Below are 24835 nucleotides of genomic sequence, written 5' to 3'. Positions count from 1 at the left end.
CCGCGCGGGGCCGCCGATCCCTGCTGGGCCCGGGAGCGGGGGCGACCCTAGGGCGGGGCGGTTTCCGCGGGCGGCGGGGCTCCTCGCCGCAGACCCCGTGCCTCCATTGCGCCCAAGTCGGATCCCAACTCGGGAGGCGCCCCGGGCCTGCGCAGGCGCGCCTTCCCCGCCTTCCCCGCCGGGAGCAGCTCCCGGCCGAGCCGGCGCCCAGACCCGCTCCGGCGCGGCCCTCGCTCCGAGCCCGCGGCGTCCATGCCCGCGCCCGTCCGTCCGCTGCGCCCTCGCCCGAGAGCCGGCTGAGCCCGGCCGGGTCCGGGGAGCGGCGCGAGGGGGCCCGGCCCCGCCGCCGGGGCCGCCGCAAGTTTGGGAGTTGCACTAGTTGCGGGGGCCGGGCGGAGGGCCATGGAGGAGGAGCGGGGGTCGGCGCTGGCGGCCGAGTCGGCGCTGGAGAAGAACGTGGCGGAGCTGACCGTCATGGACGTGTACGACATCGCGTCGCTCGTGGGCCACGAGTTCGAGCGGGTCATCGACCAGCACGGCTGCGAGGCCATCGCGCGCCTCATGCCCAAGGTCGTGCGCGTCCTGGAGATCCTGGAGGTGCTGGTCAGTCGCCACCACGTCGCGCCCGAGCTGGACGAGCTGCGCCTGGAGCTGGACCGCCTGCGCGTGGAGAGGATGGACCGCATCGAGAAGGAGCGCAAGCACCAGAAGGTGGGCAGCGGCCTCAGTCTGCCCATCCAGGCAGTGGGCGCGCACAGGGTGGCTGTGGGCGCGCCTCCGGGTCTGCACAGCGAGTGGACACTGGGACCCGGTGGGTGGGGCAGGAGAGCGGGAAGGAGACCTCGCCGGGGGACACCTGGCTTATGCCACCCAGGAGATTGGAGGTCGATTCTGAGAGCTGAATGGGCTCCGAGTCCACCCTGCCCGTTTAGTAGCTGTGTGAGCTTGAGAAGTCACTTAACTTCTCTGCGCTGAGCTTGATCGTATGTCGCAAGGGAGAGAGCCCCTCTTAGCAGAGTTCAATGGGATGGTCTAGGTAAAGTACTTGGATAATGTTACTCTTTGTCAGAATGAAATAAGTCCCCCTGACCTTCAGTGTGATTCCCAGAAGTGACTCCAGCACCCCCCCTTTCTGCTCCCCACGCTGGATCCCCCCCTCCTCGGCCCCTCCCCAAAGCAGAAGCACTGACCCCTTTAGTCTCCTGGTCCCTGCTTGCAAACTGGGTCCTGGGTTCCTTCTAGCTCAAATCTTTGCAGAACTCTGGGAGGCAGGAATTATCTTCATTTTTCACAGGAGGAAAAACATGTTCTGTGTGTGTGGGGGGGGTGGTTTGGGCAGCTAGCCCTGGGGTAAGTCTGGAGTCCCTGTTTGAATTGGGGGACAGAGATGATGGGAGACAGTTGGAAGGCTCTGCCTCTGCCCCTCTAAGCTCTGGAATCTGGAGTCTAGACGAGGTGTCTTTGGAGAAGGAAGTGGGAGACATGTGGCTTCCTGCTCTAACCTCAGCCCTCAGCCCAGGAAACTTCTATCAGACCCTTCAGCTTGAGAATGGAAGGAAACGCCTTTCCTTGAGGGATCAGTGTGCCTGAGCAGGCTCTGGCTTGCTGTGTAGCTTCAGGAAATACACTTGGCCTCTCTGAACCCTTCTGGCAAGCCACCACCTATTGTGTAAATATAAGGACCCTGTATTTTCTTTGCTTTTCTTGTTTAACCAGAGCACTGCCCTGATTCTGCTGGGGATTGAACTGCTGGGACCTCAGGCCCTCAGACATGCAAGTTTATTGTACTACTCTGTGTCTGCAAGGAAAGCAGCCTTGGCTGAATCTGACCTGGCTGAGGGCAGACCCAGGGTGCCTCACGAGCACGGGAGTTTGGAGGGTTGACAGTGCCTGTCCTCCCAGGTCCTCTTGTCACGGGGTCCGGAAGGAAACTCAAGCTCCCAAGTTAGGTAATGTCTCTGTGCTCATGCTGGGAGCTTGACCATGACCAGGCCCTGTCATCAACGTCATGAAGCCCAGGAGTAGGAACTTAGGATTTAGCCTGCTTGGACATATTGGAGCCCCAGAGCTGTGTGATGTTGGGCAAGTGACCTAGCTTCTCTGTTCCACAGTTTTTCTTTTCTTTTCTTTTTTTTTTCTTCTCTTTTCTTTTCTTTTCTTTTCGTCTCCAGGGTTATCACTGGTGCTCAGTGCCTGCACTACGAATCTTCTGCTCCTGGAGGCCATTTTTGTTGTTGTTGTGTTACTACTATTGTTGTTGGAAATGACAGAGAAATCGAGAGAGGAAGGGAAGACAGAGGGGGGAGAGAAAGATAAATCCCTGCAGACCTGCTTCACTGCTTGTTACGTGACCCCCTGCAGGTGGGGAACCAGGGGCTCGAACCGGGATCCTGGCACCAATCCTTGTGCTTCATACAATGTGCGCTTAACCTGGTGTGCTACTGCCTGGCCCCGTGTCCCACAGGTTCTAAAATAGTCCTGCAGCTCCGAAATGGGGCACTAACAGTAGGCTGGTGACCTCTGCCAGTACCCGGGCCTTCCAAGTGTTAACCGGAAGGGGCTTCCATGGGATGCTCGCAGGCTAGTTCCCTGCTCCTCCAGGCACCCCTGCTCCTACCCTCCAGATCCCCCTGTTCCTCCTAGAGGTTCAGCGACAAGTGTGGGGGCTTAGCCCAGGTCATACAGGTCACCTGGCACCCGTCGTCTCCACCCCAGGGTGTGTCGTTCTGCTGCCTCTGGGCTGGGAGGGAGCTCTGGGCACCATCAGAGGCTACCAGGCCTGCCATTGTCGTCGGATGGAATGTGTGGCCAGCTGTACTTGTCGCTTCTGGACGCCCTCAGCCAGTGCGGGGAAGTAAACACGGCGGTGTGTTCAGAGCCAGGGCGTGCTTGTTTGTGTACACAGGCTCAGCTCACACATCAGAGGTGAATACCCCACCCCATCTCCTGTCCCCTTGGAGATTATATTTTTGGGGATCAAGAGAAGCTCATATGGCTTGTTTTTGTTTTGCTTCCATAAGCTCAGATGCTCTTTGAGGTGTTATTTCCACACACAAAATTCCTCCTAGTGTGTCCTTGGTCCTATGTCCCTCCTCCACTCCCACCCATTCTCCTTCCTTCCTTCCTACCTTCTTTCTTTCCTCTCTCTCTCTCTTTATTTATTTATTGCCTCCAGGATTATTGCTTGGGCTTGGTGCCAGCACTATGAATCCACTGCTCCTGTGGTCATTTTTTCTGTTTTTTTGGATAGGACACAGAGAAATTGAGAGAGGAGGGGAAGGAAGATAGAGAGGGGGAGAGAAAGGTAGACACCTGCAGACCTGCTTCACTACTTATGAAGCGACCCTCCCCCTACAGGTGGGAAGCTGTGAGGCTCGAACCTGGATCCTTTGACGGATCCTTGCGCTTTGTACTATACGCGCTTAACCCAGTGTGCTGCCACCTGGGCTCCTTCTCTCTCATTTTCTCTCAAGAAGTGCTCTCTAGTGAAGCACATACTCTCCCTTTCACCAGCTGTTTATTACTTAGGCCCAGGCCACGCACGGTCTTGTCTGGGTCGCCTTGGCCGCTCAGCCTGCTGGTGGGTCAAAGCATACAGTGTCCTCCTAGGTGATGTGGGTGGCACAGAGAAAAGGGAAGCTGGACTTTGACTCAATTCAGGCAGCCGGTGGTTGGTGAGGAAGACAGGACGAACACACCAGTGGACCTTCGATGTGGTCCAGATGCAACTGCGTGTTGGGATCAGCAGCACGTGTTGTTGACATACTCATTTAACAAATGTGTTTGTTGGGAGTTGGGCGGTAGCGCTGCAGGTTAAGCGCAGGCGGCGCAAAGCGGAAGGACCAGCATAAGGATCCCGGTTCAAACCCCCGGCTCCCCACCTGCAGGGGAGTCGCTTCACAGGCAGTGAAGCAGGTCTGCAGGTGTCTGCCTTTCTCTCCTCCCTCTGTCTTCCCCTCCTCTCTCCATTCCTCTCTGTCGTATCCAACAACAATGACATCAATAACAACAATAACTATAGCAATAAAACAACAAGGGCAACAAATGGGAATAAATAAAATAAATATTTAAAAAAAACATTTAAAAATGTGTTTGTTGAGCATCTACTGTGTGCTGGCCATTGTCCTTGGAGGCAGCAGTGACCACAACAGAGGAGATCTTTGTCCTGCTAGATTTGTCGTTCTAGTGCAAGGTGAGCTCACAGCAATGTCCTTTTTTTTTTCTTTGCCTCCAGGGTTATTGCTGGGGCTCTGTGCCTACACTAGGAATCCACTGCTGCTGGAGGCCATTTTCCCCATTTTGTTGCCCTTGTTGTTGTTGTTATTGTTGCCATTGCTGTGTTGCTGCTGGATAGGACAGAGAGAAATCCGGAGAGAGGAGGGAAGACAGAGGTGGGGAGAGAAAGACAGACACCTGCAGACCTGCTTCACCGCTTGTGAAGCAGCCCACTGCAGGTGGGAAGCTAGGGAACAGGGATCCTTGTGCCTTTCCTTTGACTTCACACCATGTGCGCTTACCCCGCTGCACAACTGCCCAGCAGCAATGTCTAATGACCTGTGACATTAATAGGAAAGTACAAAGGAGGTTAATTTAATTCGATTTACTTTTTTCACCAGAGTACTGTTCAGCTCTGGCTTATGGTGGTGCTGAGGATTGAACTTGTGAACTTTGGTGCTTCTGGCATGAGAACCTTTTTGAATAATCGTTATACTACCTCCCCAGTCCTTTACTTATGTCTTTAAAACAGTCATGTTTTTATTTATTACATATGGGAGAGGAAGTTTCACAACAGGCATAGAAGAGAGACAGAGAGACAAAGTTGAGCATCGGGGGTTGGGCCGTAGCACCGCGGGTTAAGTGCAGTGGTGCGAAGCGCAAGGACTGGCATAAGGATCCCGGTTCAAGCTCCCAGCTCCCCATCTGCAGGGGAGTTGCTTCACAAGCGGTGAAGCAGGTCTGCAGGTGTCTATCTTTTTCTCCCCCTCTCTGTCTTCCCCTCCTCTCTCCATTTCTCTCTGTCCTAACAATGACGACACCAATAATAACAACAATAGCTACAACAACAATAAAAACAAGGTCAACAAAAGGGAAAATAAATTACATATATATATATATAAAGATTTTAGTTTTAATAACATCTCTTACCCAACCCAGTCTGTCTAGAATACTATTTCAACATGTTTCCAATGGGAGGGGGGGAATATTTACTGAGATCCAAAGGACATACCATTGTACTAGCTTTTGCTGTGCAGTGTGACGATGTGGCATGCATTTAGATTGTAAGAGAGTCACAGTGGGTTGACACAGATCTCTACATACAGGTGCAAGAAAAGTTGAGATATTTTGCTACTTCTCCTCCCCTCTTCTTCTCCGTCCTCCTCCTCCTCCTCCTCTTTTTTGGTAGAAATAGAGAGTGAAATAGACCACTGCACCAAAGCTTCCTTCAATGTGGTAGGATCCAGGCTCGATCCTTGGTCACATACAGCAGAGCACTGTCCAAGCAAGCGATTCAGCCAGGCTGTCTGGTGTTAATTTAACTTACTTTGGAAGACTTGGGTTCACACCAGCCGCTTGTGGCCTCTCTCTGGGACACTGCAATTTCAGTGTGAGTGCATGGATTTGTGTGGGCTTGTCTGTTTGCCTCCCAGGGCTCAGGCCTGAGATTCCACTGCTCTCATTTTTTTTTTTCCCCTTTCATTTTCAGAGAGAGGACCATGGAAAAATCATAGAGATTATTCAGAGTACTTTCATGCCAGAGGCTCTAAGGTTCCGGGTTCAATCCCAGCACCATCATAAACCAGAGCTGAGCAGTGCTCAGGGTTAAAATAATAATAATGGTAATAGTCATAATAATTATTATTTCATATAAAAAGAGACACCAAAGCACCAGTCAACTGCTCATGGAGCAGCTGCTTGCCCCCTCCTCACCTCCTGTGCCATGAATAGTACCCCTGTGTGGTGCCATGTGCTTGAACCCGGGTCCTTGAACATGGTAAAGTATGTGATTGGGAGCTGGTCAATAAAGCACCCAGTTAAGGGCACATAGTACTAAGTGTAAAGACCCATGCAAGGATCCAGGTTCGAGCCCCTGCTTCCCACCTGCAAGGGAGACATTTCACAAGTGGTGAAGTGGGTCTGCAGCTGTATCTATCTTCTTCTCTGTGTCCTCACCCCCACCCATTTCTCTCTGCCCTATCCAATAAGTTTTTTTTTAAAATGGCTTCCGGGAGCAGTGAATTCATAATGCAGGCACTGAGCCCCAGCGATAACTATGGAGGCAAAAAAAAAAAAAGTATGGGTGTCGGGCGGTAGTGCAGGCTAAGCATACATGGCGTAAAGCGCAAGGACCAGCTTGAGGATACCGGTTCGAGCCCCTGCTCCCCAACTGCAGGGGGGGTCGTTTCACAGGCAGTGAAGCAGGTCAGCAGGTGTCTTTCTTTCCCCCTCTGTCTTCCTGTCCTCTCTCGATTTCTCTGTCTTATCCAACAACAGCAACATAACAATAACAACAACAACGACAACAAAAAACTAGGGCAACAAAGAAGGGAAAAAATATCCTCTACAAGTAGTGGATTTGTAGTGCAGGCATCGAGCTCCAGCAGTAACCCTGGAGGCAAAAAAAAAAAAAAGTGATCTACCCTTTGAGCTACCTCCCAGTCCTGATCTGCTTTTAAGTTTCCTCTAATTTCTGACTTATGAAGAAAGACTGCTTAGTAGTCCAGGAGGTGGTTCAGTGGATAAGACACTGAGCTCTCAGACATGAGGTCCCGAATTCAACCCCCAGCACTGTGTGTGCTAGAGTGATGCTCTGGTGTTCTCTCTCTCAAAAATAAATCCAGGAAGAAAGAAAGGGCTGGTGTTTAGGCAGTAGCACAGTGGGTTAAACGCACATGGTACAAAGCACAAGTCCTGGCATAAGGATCCCAGTTCGAGCCCCCGGTTCCCTACCTGCGGGGGGGTCACTTCACGGGCGGTGAAGCACGGGCGGTGAAGTAGGTCTGCAGGTGTCTGTCTTTCTCTCCCCCTCTCTGTCTCCCCTCTCTCCATTTCTCTCTGTCCTACCCAATAACAACAATAGCAATGACAATAATAACGACAAAAACAAGGGTAACAACAAGGACAACAAAATGGGAAAACTGGCCTCCAGGAGCAGTGGATTCATAGTGTAGATACTGAACCCCAGCAATACCTCTGGAGGCAAAAAAATTAAATTAAATAAAGGAAAGAAAGAAAGGGCTGAGTGGTGGAGCACCTGCTTGAATGCACATGTTACCATAAGCAAGGAACTGGGTTCAAGCCCACAGTCCCAACCTGCAGAGAGGAAGCTTCAGAAGTGGTGAAGCAGTGTTGCAGGCGTCACTCTTTCTCAACCTCTCCCATCACTCTCAATTTCTCTCTGTCTCTATCCAATAAATAAGAAAGAAGGATGGGGAGCCAGGCAGTGATGCACCTAGTTAAGCGCTCACGTCACAGTGCACAAGAACCCAGGTTCAAGCCCCTAGCCCCCACCTGCAGGGGAAAAGCTTCACGAGTAGTGAAGCAGGGCTGCAGGTGTCTCTCTGTCTCTCTCCTTCTCTTGTCTCTCCCCTCTCAATTTGTCTCTATCTCTGTCCAATAATAAATAAATAAATAAAATAAAATAAAAAAGAGGGATGCAGGGAGTGGCCAGAGTGGTGTCTAAGAGAGGGGCCGTTACGTAGCGGGGAGTAGAGGGGCGAGGGCTGCCTGGCTCTTGTCTCCAGACCACACCTGCATCTGTCCACCTGTTTGTTCTACCACTGCTTCCACCCTCCGTCCCTGCCCTCCACCTGCTGGTGACCTTGAAGCAGCTGTGCAGATGCTTGGTGACTACCTCTCCCTAGCCCAGCTAATGCCCAAGCTTCCTGACTAAGGAGGTGGGCGGTAGTGGAGGCGATGCTGAGGATGCAGCCACGTGGTCAGCTCAGGAGGGGCTGGTTCGGCCCAGAAACAGGCAAACTTGTCCGTAGTTGGACATTGCTGGACATTGAATACCACTCCACACAGTCTTTGTTTTTTATTAGTGATTAAATATTTATTTATGCTTGAGGGTAGACAGCATAATGGTGATACAAAGAGACTCTTATGCCTGAGGCTCCAGAGTCCCAGGTTCAGCCCACACACACACACCTCACCATAAACCAGAGCTGAGCAGTGCTTTGGGGAAAAAAATGTTTACCAGATGATAAAATTATAGGGGTATAATTCCACACTCCACCCATCACCAAAGTTCTGTGATCCCTCCATATTTAATAGAGGTAAAGAGACTGAGAAACAGGGAGTCGGGCAGTAGTGCAGCGGGTTAAGCACGTGGCGCAAAGCGCAAGGACCAGCTTCAGGATCCCTGTTTGAGCCCCCGGCTCCCCATCTGCAGGGGAGTCGCTTCACAGGCGGTGAAGCAGGTCTGCAGGTATATGTCTTTCTCTACCACTCTTGTCTTCCCTTCCTCTATCGATTTCTCTCTGTCCTAACAACGACATCAATAACAACAACAATACTAATAACAACAAGAATAAAAAAGCAAGGGCAACAAAAGGGAAAATAAATAAATAAATAAATAAATAAATATAAAAAAAGAGACTGAGAAACAGAGGCAGAGAAGAAGGAAAGTCTTGCAACACTGCTCCACCACTCATGAAGCTTCCTCCCAGCAGGTGAGGGCTTGCACAGGGGTCCTTGCACATAGTCGTATGGACACTCTGCCACCACCTGGCCCCACTCTAGTTTTTTTTGTTTTGTTTTGTTTTTGTTTTTCCTCTTTTTCAACAAAGCACTGCTTAGCTCTGGCTTATGGTGGTGCTGGGGAATGAACCTGGGACCTCTGAGCCTCAAGCACACTCACATACTCGGCCCTCCAAGGTAAATATCACACTAATCACACTATATTCCTCATTAAAAAAAATATTTTATTAATTAGTGAGAAAGATAGAGTGAAAGAACCAGACATCACTCTGGTACATGTGCTGCTGGGGATTGAATTTAGGACCTCATGCTTGAGAATCTAGTGCCTTAGCCACTGCACCACCTCCGGACTGTTGTATGCTTTACTTTGGGTAGTTCTCCCCTGCCAAGAGAATTGCATCAGTCCTGTTAATTTCGCGGGCCCACTAGGCCCCGCCCCTAGGGACCCCGCCAGAGTTCCAGAGTTCGAGAGTTTGAGAGAGAGTTCGGGGAGTGCCAGAGTTGGAGAGTTCCTGAGTTCCAGAGTAAGAGAGTTCCTGAGTTCCAGAGTAAGAGAGAGTGTTTGCGCCGCCGCAAAGAGACAGCCAAGTTCTGTTTGGTGATTAGTTTGTCTTAGTTTATGAATCGTTGTTCCTGAATAAAGAAATACAGCTTCCCTGCCCAGCCGTTGTCTCCGCGTCTCTGTTACCCACCCGTGAAGCTAGCCGGCCGGCAAGAGCCTCCGAATTTTAACAACAGCGGACCACTGGTCTTCATTTCTACAGCATCAAGATGTAGAATAATGTGTCCCGAGCCACATGGTAAGTGGTAGAAAGTGGACTCAGACTCAGGTCACTGTGCTGTGAACCACCCTTTTTTTTTTTTTTTTTTTTTGTGAACCACCCTTACATACACTGCAGCGGCAAATGTTTTCTTTGGTTTATGGTTCCACAAAATACCTTTTTCTTTTTCTTTCAATAACTGTATTGACTGTAATTCATGTACAGTACAGTTCATCCACTTTAAGCACGCAGGTCAGTCATTTTTAGCCCAGCCACAGAATTGTACACCTGTCAGTACAGCCAATTCAATTTTTCATGCCTTTTTTTTTTTTTTTAGCTGCTCAGCTCAGTTCTACTTTATGGTGACATGGGGGATTGAACCTGGGACTTTGGAGCCACAGGCACACAGTCATGAGAGTCTTTTGCATAACTATTATGCTGCCTTCCCCACCTGTCTTAGCATTATCACTAGGACTTCGTGCCTGTCCTGGCCATGATTCTTTTCTTTCTTTTTTTAATATTTATTTATTCCCTTTTTGTTGCCCTTGTTTTATTGTTGTAGTTACTATAGTTGTCTGTCTTCGTTGATGGATAAGACAGAGAGAAATGGAGAGAGGAGGGGAAGACAGATAGGGGGAAGGAAAGATAGACATCTGCAGACCTGGTTCACCACTTGTGAAGCGACTACCCTTGCAGGTGGGCTTAAACCAGAATCCTTAAACCAGTCCTTGCACTTTGCGCCACATGCGCTAAACTGCTGCGCTACCACCTGACTCCCTTTTTCTAATCTTTCTTTCTTTCTCTCTTTCCTTCTTTTTTTTTTTCTTTCTTTTTGATAGAGAAAGAGAACTGGAGAGAGAAGGGGAAAACAGAGATAAAGACAACTGCAGCACTGCTTCAATGCTCAGGAAGCTTCCCCCCAGCAGGTGAGGATCAGGGGCTTAAACCCAGATCCTTGCACGTAGTAACGTGTACACTCTACCAATGTACCACTGCTTGGCCCTAACAACTGAACCTTGACACTAATCTGAAAAGAAAACCCATACTCAGTAACCGTCACTCCTCATGTCCTCACCACCCTGTCGCCCCGACACTTGTCAGTCTGCCTTCTGTCATCCTAGGATTGCCTAGGCGGGACATTTCCACAGATGGAGCCTTATAGGAGTGGTCCTGGTGTGTTACTGGCTTCTTTCCTCGGCACAGTGCCTGCAATGTTGTAGTTTGTGTTGGTGCTTCAGCTACAGTTGGAATCATGTTTTGTTGTATGGATACACCCCATTCATTCACACACTCATCCTTGCATTCATTGGTTGATGGGGAATTGGGTTCTTTGGGGAGCTATTATGAGTCATACTGCTGTGTCCATCTGTGTACCTGACTTTTGAGTGGATGTAGAGATATGCATATTTGTTTTGTTTATTAATTTAAGAGACAGACTCCAGAGCACTGCTTAGCTCTGGTTTATAGTGGTGCAGGGGATTGAATCTGGGACCTCGGGGCCTCAGAGCCTCAGGCATGAAAATCTTTTCCTTTTTCCTTTTTCTTTTTATTCATTTATTTATTATTTTATTGGGCTGTTAATTGTTTACAGTACAGCTGGCACATGGGTACAATCTCACCTCCCCATTGATGAGAATCTTTCACATTTGCCTCCAGAGTTATCGTTTGGAGCTTGGTGCCTACACCTTGAATCTACTGCTCCTGGAGGCCATTTTTTTCCATTTTTTGTTGTCATTGTTATCATTATTATTATTGTTATTGCTGCTGCTGTTGTTGGATAAGACAGAAAGAAATCGAGAGAGGAGGGGAAGACAGGAGAAGAGAAAGACACCCGCAGACCTGCTTTACTGCCTGTGAAGCTACACCCCTGCAGGTGTGGAGCCAGGGGCTCTAACTGGGATCTTTATACTGGTCCTTGCAATTCGTGACGTGTGCTTAGTTTACCCACTGCGCTACTGCCCGGCCTCCCCCCCCCCTTTATTTGATAGGACAGAGAGAAATTGAGAGAGGAGGGGGAGAGGAAAGATAGACACCTGCAGACCTGTTTCACTGCTCATGAAGTGACCCCTTTGCAGGTGGGGAGCCAGGGGCTCCAACTGGAATCCTTGAACTGGTCCTTGGACTTTGTACTATGTGCGCTTAACCCCTTGCACTACTGCCTGAACCCCTAAAACCTTTCTATATAACCATTATGCTGTCTCCCCAGCCCAGAAGTAGGTTTTCATTTCAGTCAGAGCCCAGGAGTAGAATTGCTGGGTGGTGTGGCAACTGTGTTTAAACATGTTTAATGTAATGCTTCCCCAGCATTTCCCCTATTACATCTTCAGCAGCAGTCAAGACGTTTATAGTTCTTTCCATCTCCTTACTGGCTCTTATTACTGTCTGTCCTTCTGAGTGCAGCCATGCGCGCACGCACACATACACACACACAAAGCTAGATGAGGATGAGCTTCTCCCTAGTTCAGTCTCCAGTATTGCAGAAGCCAGAGTGGTGCTCTGGTTTATTTTCTCTCTCTCTCTCTTTTAAATTATCTTTATGGGAGTCAGGTGGTAGTGCAGCAAGTTAAGTGCATGTGGTGCAAAGCACAAGGACCGGCATAGGCATAAGGATCCCGTTTCGAGCTCCCGGCTCCCCACCTGCAGGGGAGTCGCTTCACAGGCAGTGAAGCAGGTCTGCAGGTGTCTGTCTTTCTTCCCCGTCTCTATCTTCCCCTCCTCTCTCCATTTCTCTCTGTTCTAACAATGATGACATCAATAACAACAACAATAATTATAACAATAAAAAACAAGGGAAAATAAATACATTTTTTAAAAAAAATTAGCCTTATTTATTTATTTATTGGGTAGGCAGCCAGAAACCGAGAGCAAAGGGGGTGATAGGTAGAAAGAGAGACACCTACAACACTGCTTTACCACTTGCAAAGCTTCCCCCTGCAGGTGGGGACCAGGGGCTCAAACCTGGATCCTTGTGCAGTGTAACATGTGCACTCAACTAGGCGTGCCACCACCCATCCCCCCCCATAAATAAATCTTAAAAAACAAAGATGCAGGAGTCGGGTGGTAGCACAGCGGTTAAGCGCACATGGTGCAAAGCGCAAGGACCAGCATAAGGATTCCCGTTGGAGCCCCCGGCTCCCCACCTGCAGAGGGAGTCGCTTCACAGGTGGTGAAACACGTCTTTCTCTTCCTCTCCTCTCTCCATTTCTCTCTGTCCTATACAAGAATGCCAACATGAATAACAACAATAATAACTACAACAGTAAAACAACAAGGGCAACAAAAGGGAAAAAATAAATAAGTATTTAAAACAAAAACAAAGACGCAGGACTATGTGGTGGCACATCCAGTAGAGCGAGCTCCCATTACCATGTACAAAGACCCAGATTCAAACCTCCGGTTCCTACCTGCAGGGAGAGCTTCAGAACAGGTGAAGCAGCTGCAGGTGTCTCTCTTGCTCTCTATCTCCCCCTTCCCTCTTGATTTCTCTGTCTCTATCCAGTAAGATACTACAAACAAACAAAGACGCAAGCTGTGACCTTTCCAGAGGGATGGGAGTGCTTGGGCCCCTGTCATCTGGGGCTGCTCTCTCCTTCCTGACTGACAGTGAAAAGGTGTGGACCCAGCTTCTAGGTTGTCCCCTGGGTCATTCCTGCCTGGCCAGGTCCTAACAGCACAGTTAAACTCTCTGCCCAGAGGATGGCACTGTGAATTTTTTGGGAAGCTGACACATGGGCTGAGGTGTCTGCTCATCTGGCCACCCCAGGCAGCACCCCAGAGTTGAGGGGGTGCATCAGAGGAGGCTGTGTCTGCAGGCCCGAGTGGGCTGTGACCCTGCGTGCCTGTCACCTCTGCAGGAGCTGGAGCTGGTGGAGGACGTGTGGCGAGGGGAGGCGCAGGACCTGCTGTCCCAGATCGCCCAGCTGCAGGAAGAGAACAAGCAGCTCCTCACCAACCTCTCCCACAAGGATGTCAGCTTTTCCGAGGAAGAGTTCCAGAAGCACGAAGGTAAGAGGCGAAGTCAGCTGGGAGGGAAGGACACAGCTGTCCCTGCTGTCCCCACCCAGGTCACCATGGATAGCAGTGATTAAAGCCCCCACGTCTGGGCTCAGTGCTTTATCAGCCCTTTTCTGATGTGGTCATGGGACTGTGAGTCATTACTCCGCCAGAGAGGTGTTTAGTTGATGGGAGGTGTTCAGTTGATGGGATAGAGCAAAAAGGCTCCTCATGGGGGCAGGCGGTAGTGCAATGGGTTAAGCGCACATGGCGCAAGGTGCAAGGACCCTGGTTTGAACCCCCGGCTCCCCACCTGCAGGGGGATCACTTCACAGGTGGTGAAGCAGGTCTGCAGGTGTCTTATCTTTCTCTCCCCCCCGCCCCCCCTCCTCTCTCAATTTCTCTCTGACCTATCCAACAACAACATCAGTGGCAACAATAGCAACAGAAGTTCAACTCTTGGCAGCAATAATAATGACAACAACAAGGACAACAAAATGGGGGGAAATGGCCTCCAGGAGCAGTGGATTCGCATGTAGCCCCAGCAATAACCCTAGAGGCAAAAAAAAAAAAAAAAAAGAAAAGGCTCCTTACAACAGATTCCCACCCTCCATCTCTGCCCTTCACCTCCTGGTGACTTGAACTGAAGGTCTGACCACCTGAGCTGGCTTGGGAGGGGCTGGCTCAGGGCAGAAAAAAGCAAACAAACCAGAAAATATAAAAAAGAAAAAGAGAGAGGGCCGGGTGGTGGCACTCCTGGTTGAGCGCACATGTTACAATGTGCAAGGACCTGGGTTCAAGCCCCCAGCCCCCACCTGCAGGGGGAAAGCTTCATAAGTAGTGAAGCAGGGCTGCAGGTGTCTCTCTGTTTCACCCTCTTTATCCCTCCCTTCCCTCTCGATTTCTTTTTTTTTTGTAAATATTTATTTATTCCCTTTTGTTGCCTTTTTTGTTGTTGTTGCTGGAGTTATTATTATTGTCATTGTTGTTGGATAGGACAGAGAGAAATGGAGAGAGGAAGGGAAGACAGAGAGGGGAGAGAAAGACAGACACCTGCAGACCTGCTTCACCACCTGTGAAGTGACTTCCCTGCAGGTGGGGAGCCGGGGGCTCGAATCGGGATCCTGACGCCGGTCCTTGTGCTTTGCGCCACCTGCGCTTAACCCGCTGCGCTACTGCCCAGCCCCCCCCTCGATTTCTGACTGTCTCTATTCAATCAATAAATAAAGATAATAAAAAATGTTTTTTTTAATTTTAAAAAAATAATTATTTTATTTATTTATTCCCTTTTGTTGCCCTTGTTGTTTTATTGTTGTAGTTATTATTGATGTCGTTGTTGTTGGATAGGACAGAGAGAAATGGAGAGAGGAGGGGAAGACAGAGAGGAGAGAAAGATAGACACCTGCAGACCTGCTTCACCGCCTGTGAAGCGACTCCCCTGCAGGTGGGGAGCCGGGGTTCGAACCGGGATCCTTATGCCGGTCCTTGTGCTTTGCGCCACCTGTGCTTAACCCGCTGCGCTACAGCCCGACTCCCAAAAAAAAATGTTTTTAAAGAAAAAAAGAAGAGAAAGACCAGCAGCCTGGGCAGTGGTGTGGTGGCTAGAGCATTAGACTTTCAAACATGAGGACCCGGGCACTACAAGAGCTAGAGTGATGTTCTGACTTCTCTTTCTCCCTGCTCTTCTCTAATAAATAAATAAATCTTTAGGAAGAAAAAAAAAAAGAAATGAACAAATACATTGTTTGCACTTGCTGAGGACCTGATATTAGTGCTAACATTCATAAATAGTGACCAATTAATGCCCACAGCTCTCAGAGGCAGATTCTCCATCTCTCAGTATTTTTCTCATCTCTTAAATTCAGTCTCAGGTATCTGGGGCTGCAGAAATGGTTCACATTTGCCAAAGTAAGATGGGCACGCAGAACTGTATGGTGCCAAAGCCTCTCAGCTGTCACTCTGGTTATCTAGAGCCCTCCCTCCAAGCCTTGTGCAGGTGCAGGGAAGCCAGGACAGACAGAGAGGCAGTGAGTTCGGGCCCGTGAGCTGTGGCTTCTGCTCTTCCATGCAGCCCTACCTCTTTCAGCTTCCCCTACAGAGTTCTAGAAACTTCAGGAGTTTCTAGAAAGTCTTAATTCTTTTTTTTTTTTTCCTCCAGGGTTATTGCTGGGCTCGGTGCCTGCACCATGAATCCACCGCTCCTGGAGGCCATTTTTCCCCCTTTTTGTTGCCCTAGTTGTTGCAGCCTCGTTGCAGTTATTATTGCCATTGTTGATGTTGCTTTGTTGTTGGATAGGACAGAGAGAAATGGAGAGAGGAGGGGAAGACAGAGAGAGAGGGGGAGAGAAAGATAGACACCTGCAGACCTGCTTCACCGCCCGTGAAGTGACTCCCCTGCAGGTGGGGAGCCGGGGGCTCGAACCGGGATCCTTACGCCGGTCCCTGAGCTTTGCGCCACGTGCGCTTAACCCACTGCGCCACCGCCCGACCCCCCAGAAAGTCTTAATTCTTAAAAAAATATATATATTCTGACAGCCCAAAATATATGGTCTTTTGCGAGTAGTTTCTTTGACTTAGCGTGATGTTTTTTAGCATGTGCCCATATTCCTTTTTATAGCTGAGTAATAATCCACTGCATGGTTGGACCCTATCTTGTTGTTTCTTTGGTATAGAGCCCTGGGCCTCCAGCGTGCACGATTTCAGTGTTCTGGGACACTTTTTCATTCAGATAACGAGGGACACATAGAGAGAGGGAGAGACACCAGAGCACTGGAGCGTCTTTCAATGTGATAGCACCTCCCATGTGGTGTTAGGGCATACACCTGGGTCGCACATCTGGCACGGCAGGTGCCGACTTAGGGAGCTTTCCTCTGGCCACAGACCATATCTCTGTTTGGCCATTTACCCAGCTGTGAACTCTGGAGTTTCCCCCCTTTTAGGTGCTGTGACTTGCTCTCACGCAGGTGTTGTGTTCCCAGTTCTTTTTTTTTTATATATATAATTTTTATTTATAAAAAGGAAACACTGACAAAAACCATAGGATAAGAGGAGTACAACTCCACACAATTCTCACCACCAGAACTCCATATCCCATCCCCTCCCCTGATAGCTTTCCTATTCTTTTTTTTTTTTTTAATTTCTTTATTGGGGAATTAATGTTTTACATCCAACAGTAAATACAATAGTTTGTACATGCATAACATTTCTCAGTTTTCCATATAACAATACAACCCCCACTAGGTCCTCTGTCATCCTTCTTGGATCTGTATTCTCCCCACCCACCCACCCCAGAGTCTTTTACTTTGATGCAATATGCCAATTCCAGTTCAGGTTCTACTTGTGTTTTCTTTTCTGATCTTGATTTTCAACTTCTGCCTGAGAGTGAGTTCATCCCATATTCATCCTTCTGTTTCTGACTTATTTCACTTAACATGAATTTTTCAAGGTCCATCCAAGATCAGCTGAAAACGGTGAAGTCACCATTTTTTATAGCTGAGTAATATATATATATATATACCACAACTTGCTCAGCCACTCATCTGTTGTTGGACACCTGGGTTGCTTCCAGGTTTTGGCTGTTACAAATTGTGCTGCCAAGAACATATGTGTACACAGATCTCTTTGGATGGGTGTATTGGGGTGTTCCCAGTTCTTTTAATATTTTTTTTGTAATTTTATTTATTTATCTTCCCTTTTGTTGCCCTTGTTGTCTTTTTATTGTTGTTGTAGTTGATGTCGTTATTGTTGGATAGGACAGAGAAATGGAGAGAGGAGGGGAAGACAGAGAGGAGGAAAGACAGACACCTGCAGATCTGCTTCACTGCCTGTGAAGCGACTCCCCTGCAGGTGGGGACCCAGGGGCTTGAACCGGGATCCTCATGCCGGTCCTTGCGCTTAGTGCCACCTGCGCTTAACCCGCTGCGCTACCACCCGACTCCCTTCCCAGTTCTATAGCTGGGCTGTGTTGAACATACAGGGGAGTGCCAACTCCTCAGGGCACCCCAGGATTTTCTGGCAGTGATTTGCTGCCCTGTCTGCCTCAGTGACTCCCAGCAATGCCTGAGACCTGCAGGCAATGACCCTCGTGTGCAGGAGCCTTGTTCCAGGTGCCATCAGAATCCACACACACTGTGGCTCCCACTCACCTTAGCATTGGCTGGGGGACCCTGGGCCCTGCCGCCTGGTGGAGAGACTGAGCAGATTCTGGGGTGTCTCTGGGGTTATTTTTATTTTTCAGGGGAAATCATGGGAACAAGGTTGGAGCCTGTCCTCCACCTGCAGGAAGAATGGACATGGGGGTTGGGGACAGGGGCTGGGTGGGGAGAAGGCAGGGGGAAGGTGGACCTTCCTCGAGAGCTCTGTGTCCCACAAGGCCTAGGAGCATACTAAGAATGTGGGGGTGCTGAGTGTGAGTGAGATAGCTCTCTTGGTAGAGTGCTTCTTTTGCCATGTGTGAGACCCAGGCTCGATGGCCCCCACTACACTGCAAGAAGCTTTAGTGCTGTGGTCTCTTTCACACACTCTGTCAGCCTCTATGGAAGGGAGGGAGAGCGGGCACCTGCAAAAATGATTGACAGGACTCAAAGCCCTGGAAGGGGGTGTGGATAGAAGAGTGCCAAGATACACTTGGAGGTTTGGAAACTCTTCTTGGACTCTGTACAATTACAGCACCAGGAGGGGGAGGGAAACATGACCAGATGGTTCCTTCTTTCCTTTCTTCTTCTGTTGTTGTTTTTCAATACTTACTTTATTTCAGATGAGATAGAGAATGAGAAGTCAGTTTCACATGAGAGAGAAAGAAGGGCAAGCAACAGCAACAACAACAAATAGTCAGGTGAAAGTAGTTTCATTCCTGTGTTGCTTTTCACCTAGCAGTTCCTTTCAACGTGTGGTACTTCATAAAAATTATAGCGGGGGTGGGGGGGAGTGTCCGGCGGTAGCGCAGCGGGTTAATCGCACATGGCGCGAAGTGCAAAGACCAGCGAGAGGATCCCGGTTCGAGCCCCTGGCTCCCCACCTGCAGGGGAGTCGCTTCACAGGTGGTGAAGCAGGTCTGCAGGTGTCTTTCTCTCCTCCTCTCTGTCTTCCCCTCCTCTCTCCATTTCTCTCTGTCCTATCCAACAACAATGACATCAATAATAACTACAACAATAAGAAAAAACAAGGCTAATGAAAGGGAAAATAAATAAATAAATAAATATAAAAAAATTATTGAGGGGCCAGTGAAATAGCTCACTGGGGAAGGCTCCTGCTTTGTTATACCCATGACCCAGATTTGAGACACACACACTTAACTTTCTCCCTCTCTTTTTCTCTCTCTCCCTCTCTCTTTCTCTCTCCCTATCTGAAGACCAGCAACTGTGTAGTCCCAGCAACAACAAAAAATCACACACATATATTACATATTATATATCTAAATATATTGCATAGGGGCCAGTGTACCCAGAGGGGCACACATTTTGGCATGCATGAGGGCCCGGGTTCAAACCCCTGAGGAAAGCTGAGGGAAGCTTCGCCAGCAGTGGAGCAGTACTGTAGGTGTCTCTCCTCCCTTTTCCCTCATCTCTTCTATTTCTCTCTGTCTCTATCAGAAAGAGAGAGAGAGAGGAAAAGAAGAGAAAACAAAAGGAAAGAAAGAGAAGGAGGGGGCCAGGTGGTGGCACACCTGGTTGAGCGCACATGTTACAGTGCACAAGGACCCAGGTTTGAGCCCCCAGTGCCCATCTGCAGGGGAAAGCTTTGTGAGTGGTGAAGCAGTGCTACAGGTGTCTCTCTCCCTCTCTCCCTATCACCCCTTCCCTCTCAATTTCTGGCTATCTCTATCCAATAAATAAATAAAGATAATTAAAAAAGAAAGAGAGATAAAGGAAAAAGGGAAGGAAAAAAGGTCACTAGGAGCAGTAGAATGGTCATGTGGGCACCAAACCCCAGCAATAATCCTAGTGGCACTGTGTATATGTATGTATATGCATGTATGTATATATATTGGAGTCATATTTGTACTTTTCTTTTTTCATTTTAAGTCTTTTGAAATCTGGTGGAGGTCGTTTGTTTCTTTCTTTTGCCACCAGGGTTATCGCTAGGGCTCCAGCACTCGTAGCAGCCATTTTTCCTGTTGTAGTTTATTTTGTTATTAGTTAGGTCAGAGAGAAATTGAAAGAGTCGGGAAAGATGGAGGGATAGAGACACCTACAGACCTGCTTCACTGCTGAAGAACTTTCCCCCTCTGCAGGACCTGGGTCCTTGCACATGGTAATGGGTGAGCTTAACCCAGTGTACTGCTGCCTGGCCCCCAGAGTCTGATGGGTTTAAAATAATGTTTTATTGGGAGTCGAGCAGTAGTGCAGCAGGTTAAGCGCACATGGTGCAAAGCACAAGGACCAGAGTAAGGATTCCGGTTCAAGCCCCCGGCTCCCTACCTGCAGGGGAGTTGCTTCACAGGTAGTGAAGCAGATCTGCAGGTGTTTATCTTTCTAACAGTGAAGCAATAACAACAACAATAATAGCTACAACAACTATGAAAAACCAGGGCAACAAGGGAAAAAATAAATTAATTAAAAATAATGTTTTATTATGAAATGAATATAGACTTGACCATCTTAGCTATGTGTGAGTGTAAGTCTAGTGCTATGAAGTGTGTTTACATTCTTATGCAACCAATCCTCAAGCTCTTTTCATCAAACAGAGTGTAAGTTCTGGGGCTGGGGAGACAGCATAATGGTTCTGCCAAACAGTCTCATGCCTGAGGCTCTGAGCTTCTAGGTTCAGTCACCAGTACCATCATAAACCAGAGCTGATTGGGCTGGGGAAGCAACATACTATTCATAAGGATTCAAAAGGATTCTCATGGGAGTCAGGCGGTATCGCAGCAGGTTAAGCGCAGGTGGCGCAAAGTGCAATGACCGGCATAAGGATACTGGTTTCAGCCCCGGCTCCCCACCTGCAGGGGAGTCGCTTCACAAGTGGTGAAACAAGTCTGCAGGTGTCTTTCTCTCCCCCTCTCTGTTTTCCCCTCATGTCTCCATTTCTCTCTGCCCTATCCAACAACAAATGGCATCAGTAACAACAACAATAATAACTACAACAATAAAAAAGGCAACAAAAGGGAATAAAATAAAATATTTTTAAAAAAATTTTAAAAAAGGACTCATGCCTGAGGCACCATCATAAGCCAGAGCTGAGCAATGTTCTGGTAAAAGGTAAAACCAAACAGTTCTGTTTAAAAAAAAAAAAAAAAAAGACTGAACCCCACTAAGCACCAGTTTTCCCCTGCACCCACTATTCTGTTTCCCTTTCTGAGTCTGACAGTTCTAGGCGCCTGGTGTGAGTGGGCTCAGACAGACTTTGTCCTTTGGAGACTGGCTTCTGGCGTCTTGATTTAGCACAGTGTCCTTAAACTTCATCCAGTGCTCACGCTGTCCTTTTCCTTCCTTTTGAAGACAGACTAGTGCTCCGCTTCATGGATAGAGCACACTTGTGTTCCTCTTTGCCAGAGAGAGAGAGTGTGTGTGTGTGTTAAGTGCTGGTTTGGAAGTGTTCCAAGCACTTGGTTGCTCTGGTTTCTGGGCTGTTGGGCACATAGTAGAAGGTGTTCTCTGAGGCTGCCAAGTAGAAGAGCCTGTTAGGGGGACTCCATTGGGAAGGGTGGGGCTGGGATGGAACTCAGTTCTGTCTCTAGCAGCCTGTGGGAAGGGTCTGTGGTCATTCCTAGTTTATACATGTGGAAGAGAGGCCAGCCCAGCGCCATGGAGCTGTCATGTTGAAGATGGAGGGGGGTAGGGGAGGGTGGCATGCTTGAGTCTGTGCGACCCCATCACTGCATGCTGCCTTTTGTCAGATGGGAGACACACAAGGTGCTTAGTAGCCAGAAAGAGCACTTGAAAGTCAAGAGTCTAGAACAGATACGCCTGGTAGAGCGCACACATTACCCTGGACCCCTCCCCCCCCGCAGGGGAAGCTTCACTAGCAGTGAAACAGTGCTTCAGGTCTCTCCCCCTCTTACATATGTATTTTTTATATTTATTTTATCATAAGCACTGGCTTATGATGGTGTGGGGAATTGAACATGGGACCTTGGAGCCTCAGGCATTCAAGACTCTGTTATGATATCTCCTCCACTCTATTCTCTCTTCTTCTCTGCCCCACTCTTTTTTTTTTTCTCCTCCAGGGTTATTGCTGGGCTCGGTGCCTGCACCATGAATCCACTGCTCCTGGAGGCCATTTTTCCCCCTTTTTGTTGCCCTAGTTGTTGCAGCCTCGTTGCGGTTATTATTGCCATTGTTGACGTTGCTTTGTTGTTGGATAGGACAGAGAGAAATGGAGAGAGGAGGGGAAGACAGAGAGAGAGGGGGAGAGAAAGACAGACACCTGCATACCTGCTTCACCGCCCGTGAAGCGACTCCCCTGCAGGTGGGGAGCCGGGGGCTCGAACCGGGATCCTTACGCCGGTCCCTGCGATTAACCCACTGCGCCACCGCCCGACTCCCCTCTTTTTTTTTTTTTTTTGCCTCCAGGGTTATCGTTGGGACTGGGTCATTGCACTATGAATCCACTGCTCTTGGAGGCCATTTTTGTTGCCCTTGTTGTCATTGCTGCTGTTGTTGGTTAGGACAGAGAGAAATGGAGAGAGGAGGGGAAGACAGAGAGGGGGAAAGAAAGACACCTGCAGACCTGCTTCACCGCTTGTGAAGCTACCACCTGCAGGTGGGGAGCCAGAGGGCTAGAACCGGGATCCTTATGCAGGTCTGTGCGCTTTGCGCCATGTGTGCTTAACGTACTGCACTACCACCCAGCCCCCTGTCTCTCTGTCTCTATCAGAAAAGAATAAAATGGCCACCTGGAGTGGTGCAGGCACCAAGCCCCTGTGATAACCCTGGTGCAGAAAAAAAAAAAAAAGTAGGAACTGGAAACATCTTCTTTCCTTCCTCGTCTTCCATTTTCAGCAAGGTCTACATGGTCCCACTCCCAGTGCACTTACCCCCCCCCCCCCCCGCCCCATCCGCCTCCTTCCAAACTCAAGCAGAGAGAGAGAGAGAGAGAGGAAAGTCACCACAGCACCACCCCACCATTCACAGAGCTTTCCGTTGGTGCTCTGCATGGTGTTCCCATGGTGCCGGGGCTTGAACCTGGGTCCTCAGTGCAGGGTAAAGTGTTATACCTGGTAAGCGACCTCTCAGTCCTTTATCTATTTCTTGATAAATAGGTTGTGAGTTTGGGGATAAACAGGACCAGGCCTTGAGGCTGTCAAGATCTCTCTATTCGGCCTTAAGCTCAGCTGTGTTTGTCCCAGAAGTGAAAGAGAAGCAGGGATGAAGGCCTGAGTGGGTTTCAGCCCTGAGTCTCTGGTCTCTGGATCAAAATGGGTTTCCCTGAACTTCCCCAAGGCCTTCTGTAAACAATATGAGTGTTATCTCCTGCCTCAGTCAGTTTATCACTGTCAGGTCACCTGTGTTCTCTAGGGCCACGCTAGTTCACCCTGTCCTTCTCTGGGTCCCTGAGGAAGGGAGGTGGGCTCACCCGGCCTCTGTACCCCATCCCCTCAGGCATGTCAGAGCGGGAGCGGCAGGTCATGAAGAAGCTAAAGGAGGTGGTAGACAAACAGCGCGACGAGATTCGAGCCAAGGACCGGGAACTCGGGCTGAAAAACGAGGATGTCGAAGCTGTAAGTGACCAGTGCCAACCCTGTGTCCTCTCTCTGGGTGGTCCCCTTCTCCCCTTCTCTCCTTTTCCCTTCATCCCTGGGCCCCATGGGGAAGGAACCTTGCGGTCAACTTGGAGAGCCCTCATCCCCGTCGTTGCTAGAGCAGCATGAGGGAACATGGACAGGCCCAGTAACAGGGTTTCCTCAAACCCCAGCTCTGGGTCTTAGTGCTGAGCCTGAGGTCGCCTCCAACCAGTGCACTTCTGGTCCCTCTGGCTGCTCCAGGAACCCACCACATAGGCAGTGTCTTTCTCCCTTCTCTTGGAAAACTGTCATGGTATACTAACAAGAGGCTTATCCCCCATCTGTCACAAAATGATCATTACAGATATTCAACTTGTCCATCTCTGGTGTCCACAGAACTATGAGAATGGAGACGTGGGGGAGGTGGGAGGGCTGGGAGGTGTCACAGTGGATAGCATTGGACTCTCAAGCATGAGGGTCGCAGATTTGGTCCCTAGTATCACATGTGCCAGAGTGATACTCTGGTTCTCTCCCTCTCTCTCTCTCACATATTTTTTGTTTGTTTGTTTTTGTTTTTGTTTTTCCTTCAGGGTTATCTCTAGGCCTCTGGGCCTGCACTATGAATCCACTGCTCCTGGCGGCCATTTTCTTTTCTTTATTTGGTAAGACAGAGAAATAGGGAGAGAGAGACACCTGCAATACCTGTGTCACTGCTCATAACTCGTCCCCACAGCAGGTGGAGAGTGAGCTCTCAAACCCAGGCCCTTGTGCATGGTAATGTGTGCGCTTAACCAGGTGTGCCACTGCCTGCCCCCCTCATAAATAAATCAATTTAAGAACGGGAACAAATTTCAGACTACTGAAGCTGGATGCTGTATGAATGGTGCGTACCTGTGGGCGGTTTACGCTCACCACAGTGCACGACACAAGCTCCTGTCAGTGGTGGCCTGTCGCAGTGGCCTCCCTCTCTCTCCAGCTGCAGCAGCAGCAGACGCGGCTGATGAAGATCAACCACGACCTCCGGCACCGGGTGACAGTAGTGGAGGCCCAGGGCAAGGCCCTGATCGAGCAGAAGGTGGAACTGGAGGCCGATCTGCAGACCAAGGAGCAGGAGATGGGCAGCCTTCGGGCCGAGCTGGGGAAACTGCGGGAGAGGCTGCAGGGAGAGCTCAGCCAGAACGGGGAGAAGGAGCCCGAGGTGAGTGGGGAGTCGTGGGCAGGGCTGAGCCATTGAGGGCAAGGCTGCCTTGATTTTCCTGCTGTACTTCAGGAAAAGAGCCTAGGGAGAGCAAGCTGCTGGCCAGGATAGAACACATAGCCAGGTGACAGCGGAGAGGGCTGGGCCCTGGAGGCCTCAGTGTATTGAGCACAGTGGTGGGCACAGGACACCTCTCATTCATTTCTTCATTTATTCAGATGATTACAGATGATGTAGTGGGCATGGGAGAGAGAAGTGTAGACCCAGGGCTCCACCTACAAGAGGAAAGCTTCATAAGTAGTGAAACAGTACTTACTACAGGTGTTTTCCTTCCCTTTCAATTTCTCTCTGTCTCTGTCCAAGATAAATAAATAATAAAATATTTTATAAATATAGATGCTGGGGACTGGGCAGTGGTACACCCGGTTAAGTACACACATCACAATGCTCAAGGACCAGGGTTCAAGCCTCTGCCCTCCCCCTGCAGGGGAGAAGCTTCACGAATGGTGAGGCAAGTCT

The 24835-nt window shown here is 49.4% G+C and overlaps 1 protein-coding gene across 1 annotated transcript; it reads left to right on the top strand.

Annotated features, from left to right (window-relative positions):
- The first annotated feature begins 397 nt into the window (after nucleotides 1-397).
- On the top strand, nucleotides 398-24367 carry RILPL1 (Rab interacting lysosomal protein like 1). Its single transcript, XM_060193245.1, has 4 exons — nucleotides 398-711; nucleotides 13316-13466; nucleotides 22997-23115; nucleotides 24095-24367. The coding sequence occupies exons 1-4, from the start codon at nucleotides 403-405 to the stop codon at nucleotides 24350-24352; spliced, it is 837 nt and encodes a 278-aa protein (XP_060049228.1). The 5' UTR covers nucleotides 398-402; the 3' UTR covers nucleotides 24353-24367.
- The last annotated feature ends 468 nt before the right edge of the window (nucleotides 24368-24835 follow it).

This window comes from Erinaceus europaeus, chromosome 6 (genome assembly GCF_950295315.1).
Source record: "Erinaceus europaeus chromosome 6, mEriEur2.1, whole genome shotgun sequence".
Classification (NCBI taxonomy): Eukaryota; Metazoa; Chordata; class Mammalia; order Eulipotyphla; family Erinaceidae; genus Erinaceus; species Erinaceus europaeus.
Note: the sequence above shows the minus strand (reverse complement) of the source record. Positions and strands in the feature narration are given on the sequence as shown.

What these genes read in the sequence shown, in the direction of transcription:
- RILPL1 (XM_060193245.1), top strand. Translation starts at nt 403, where the DNA reads ATGGAGGAGGAGCGGGGGTCGGCGCTGGCGGCCGAGTCGGCGCTGGAG. An exon ending in AGGAGCGCAAGCACCAGAAG is followed by an intron (nt 712 to 13,315) that starts GTGGGCAGCGGC and finishes TCACCTCTGCAG; the next exon opens with GAGCTGGAGCTGGTGGAGGA. An exon ending in AAAACGAGGATGTCGAAGCT is followed by an intron (nt 23,116 to 24,094) that starts GTAAGTGACCAG and finishes CTCTCTCTCCAG; the next exon opens with CTGCAGCAGCAGCAGACGCG.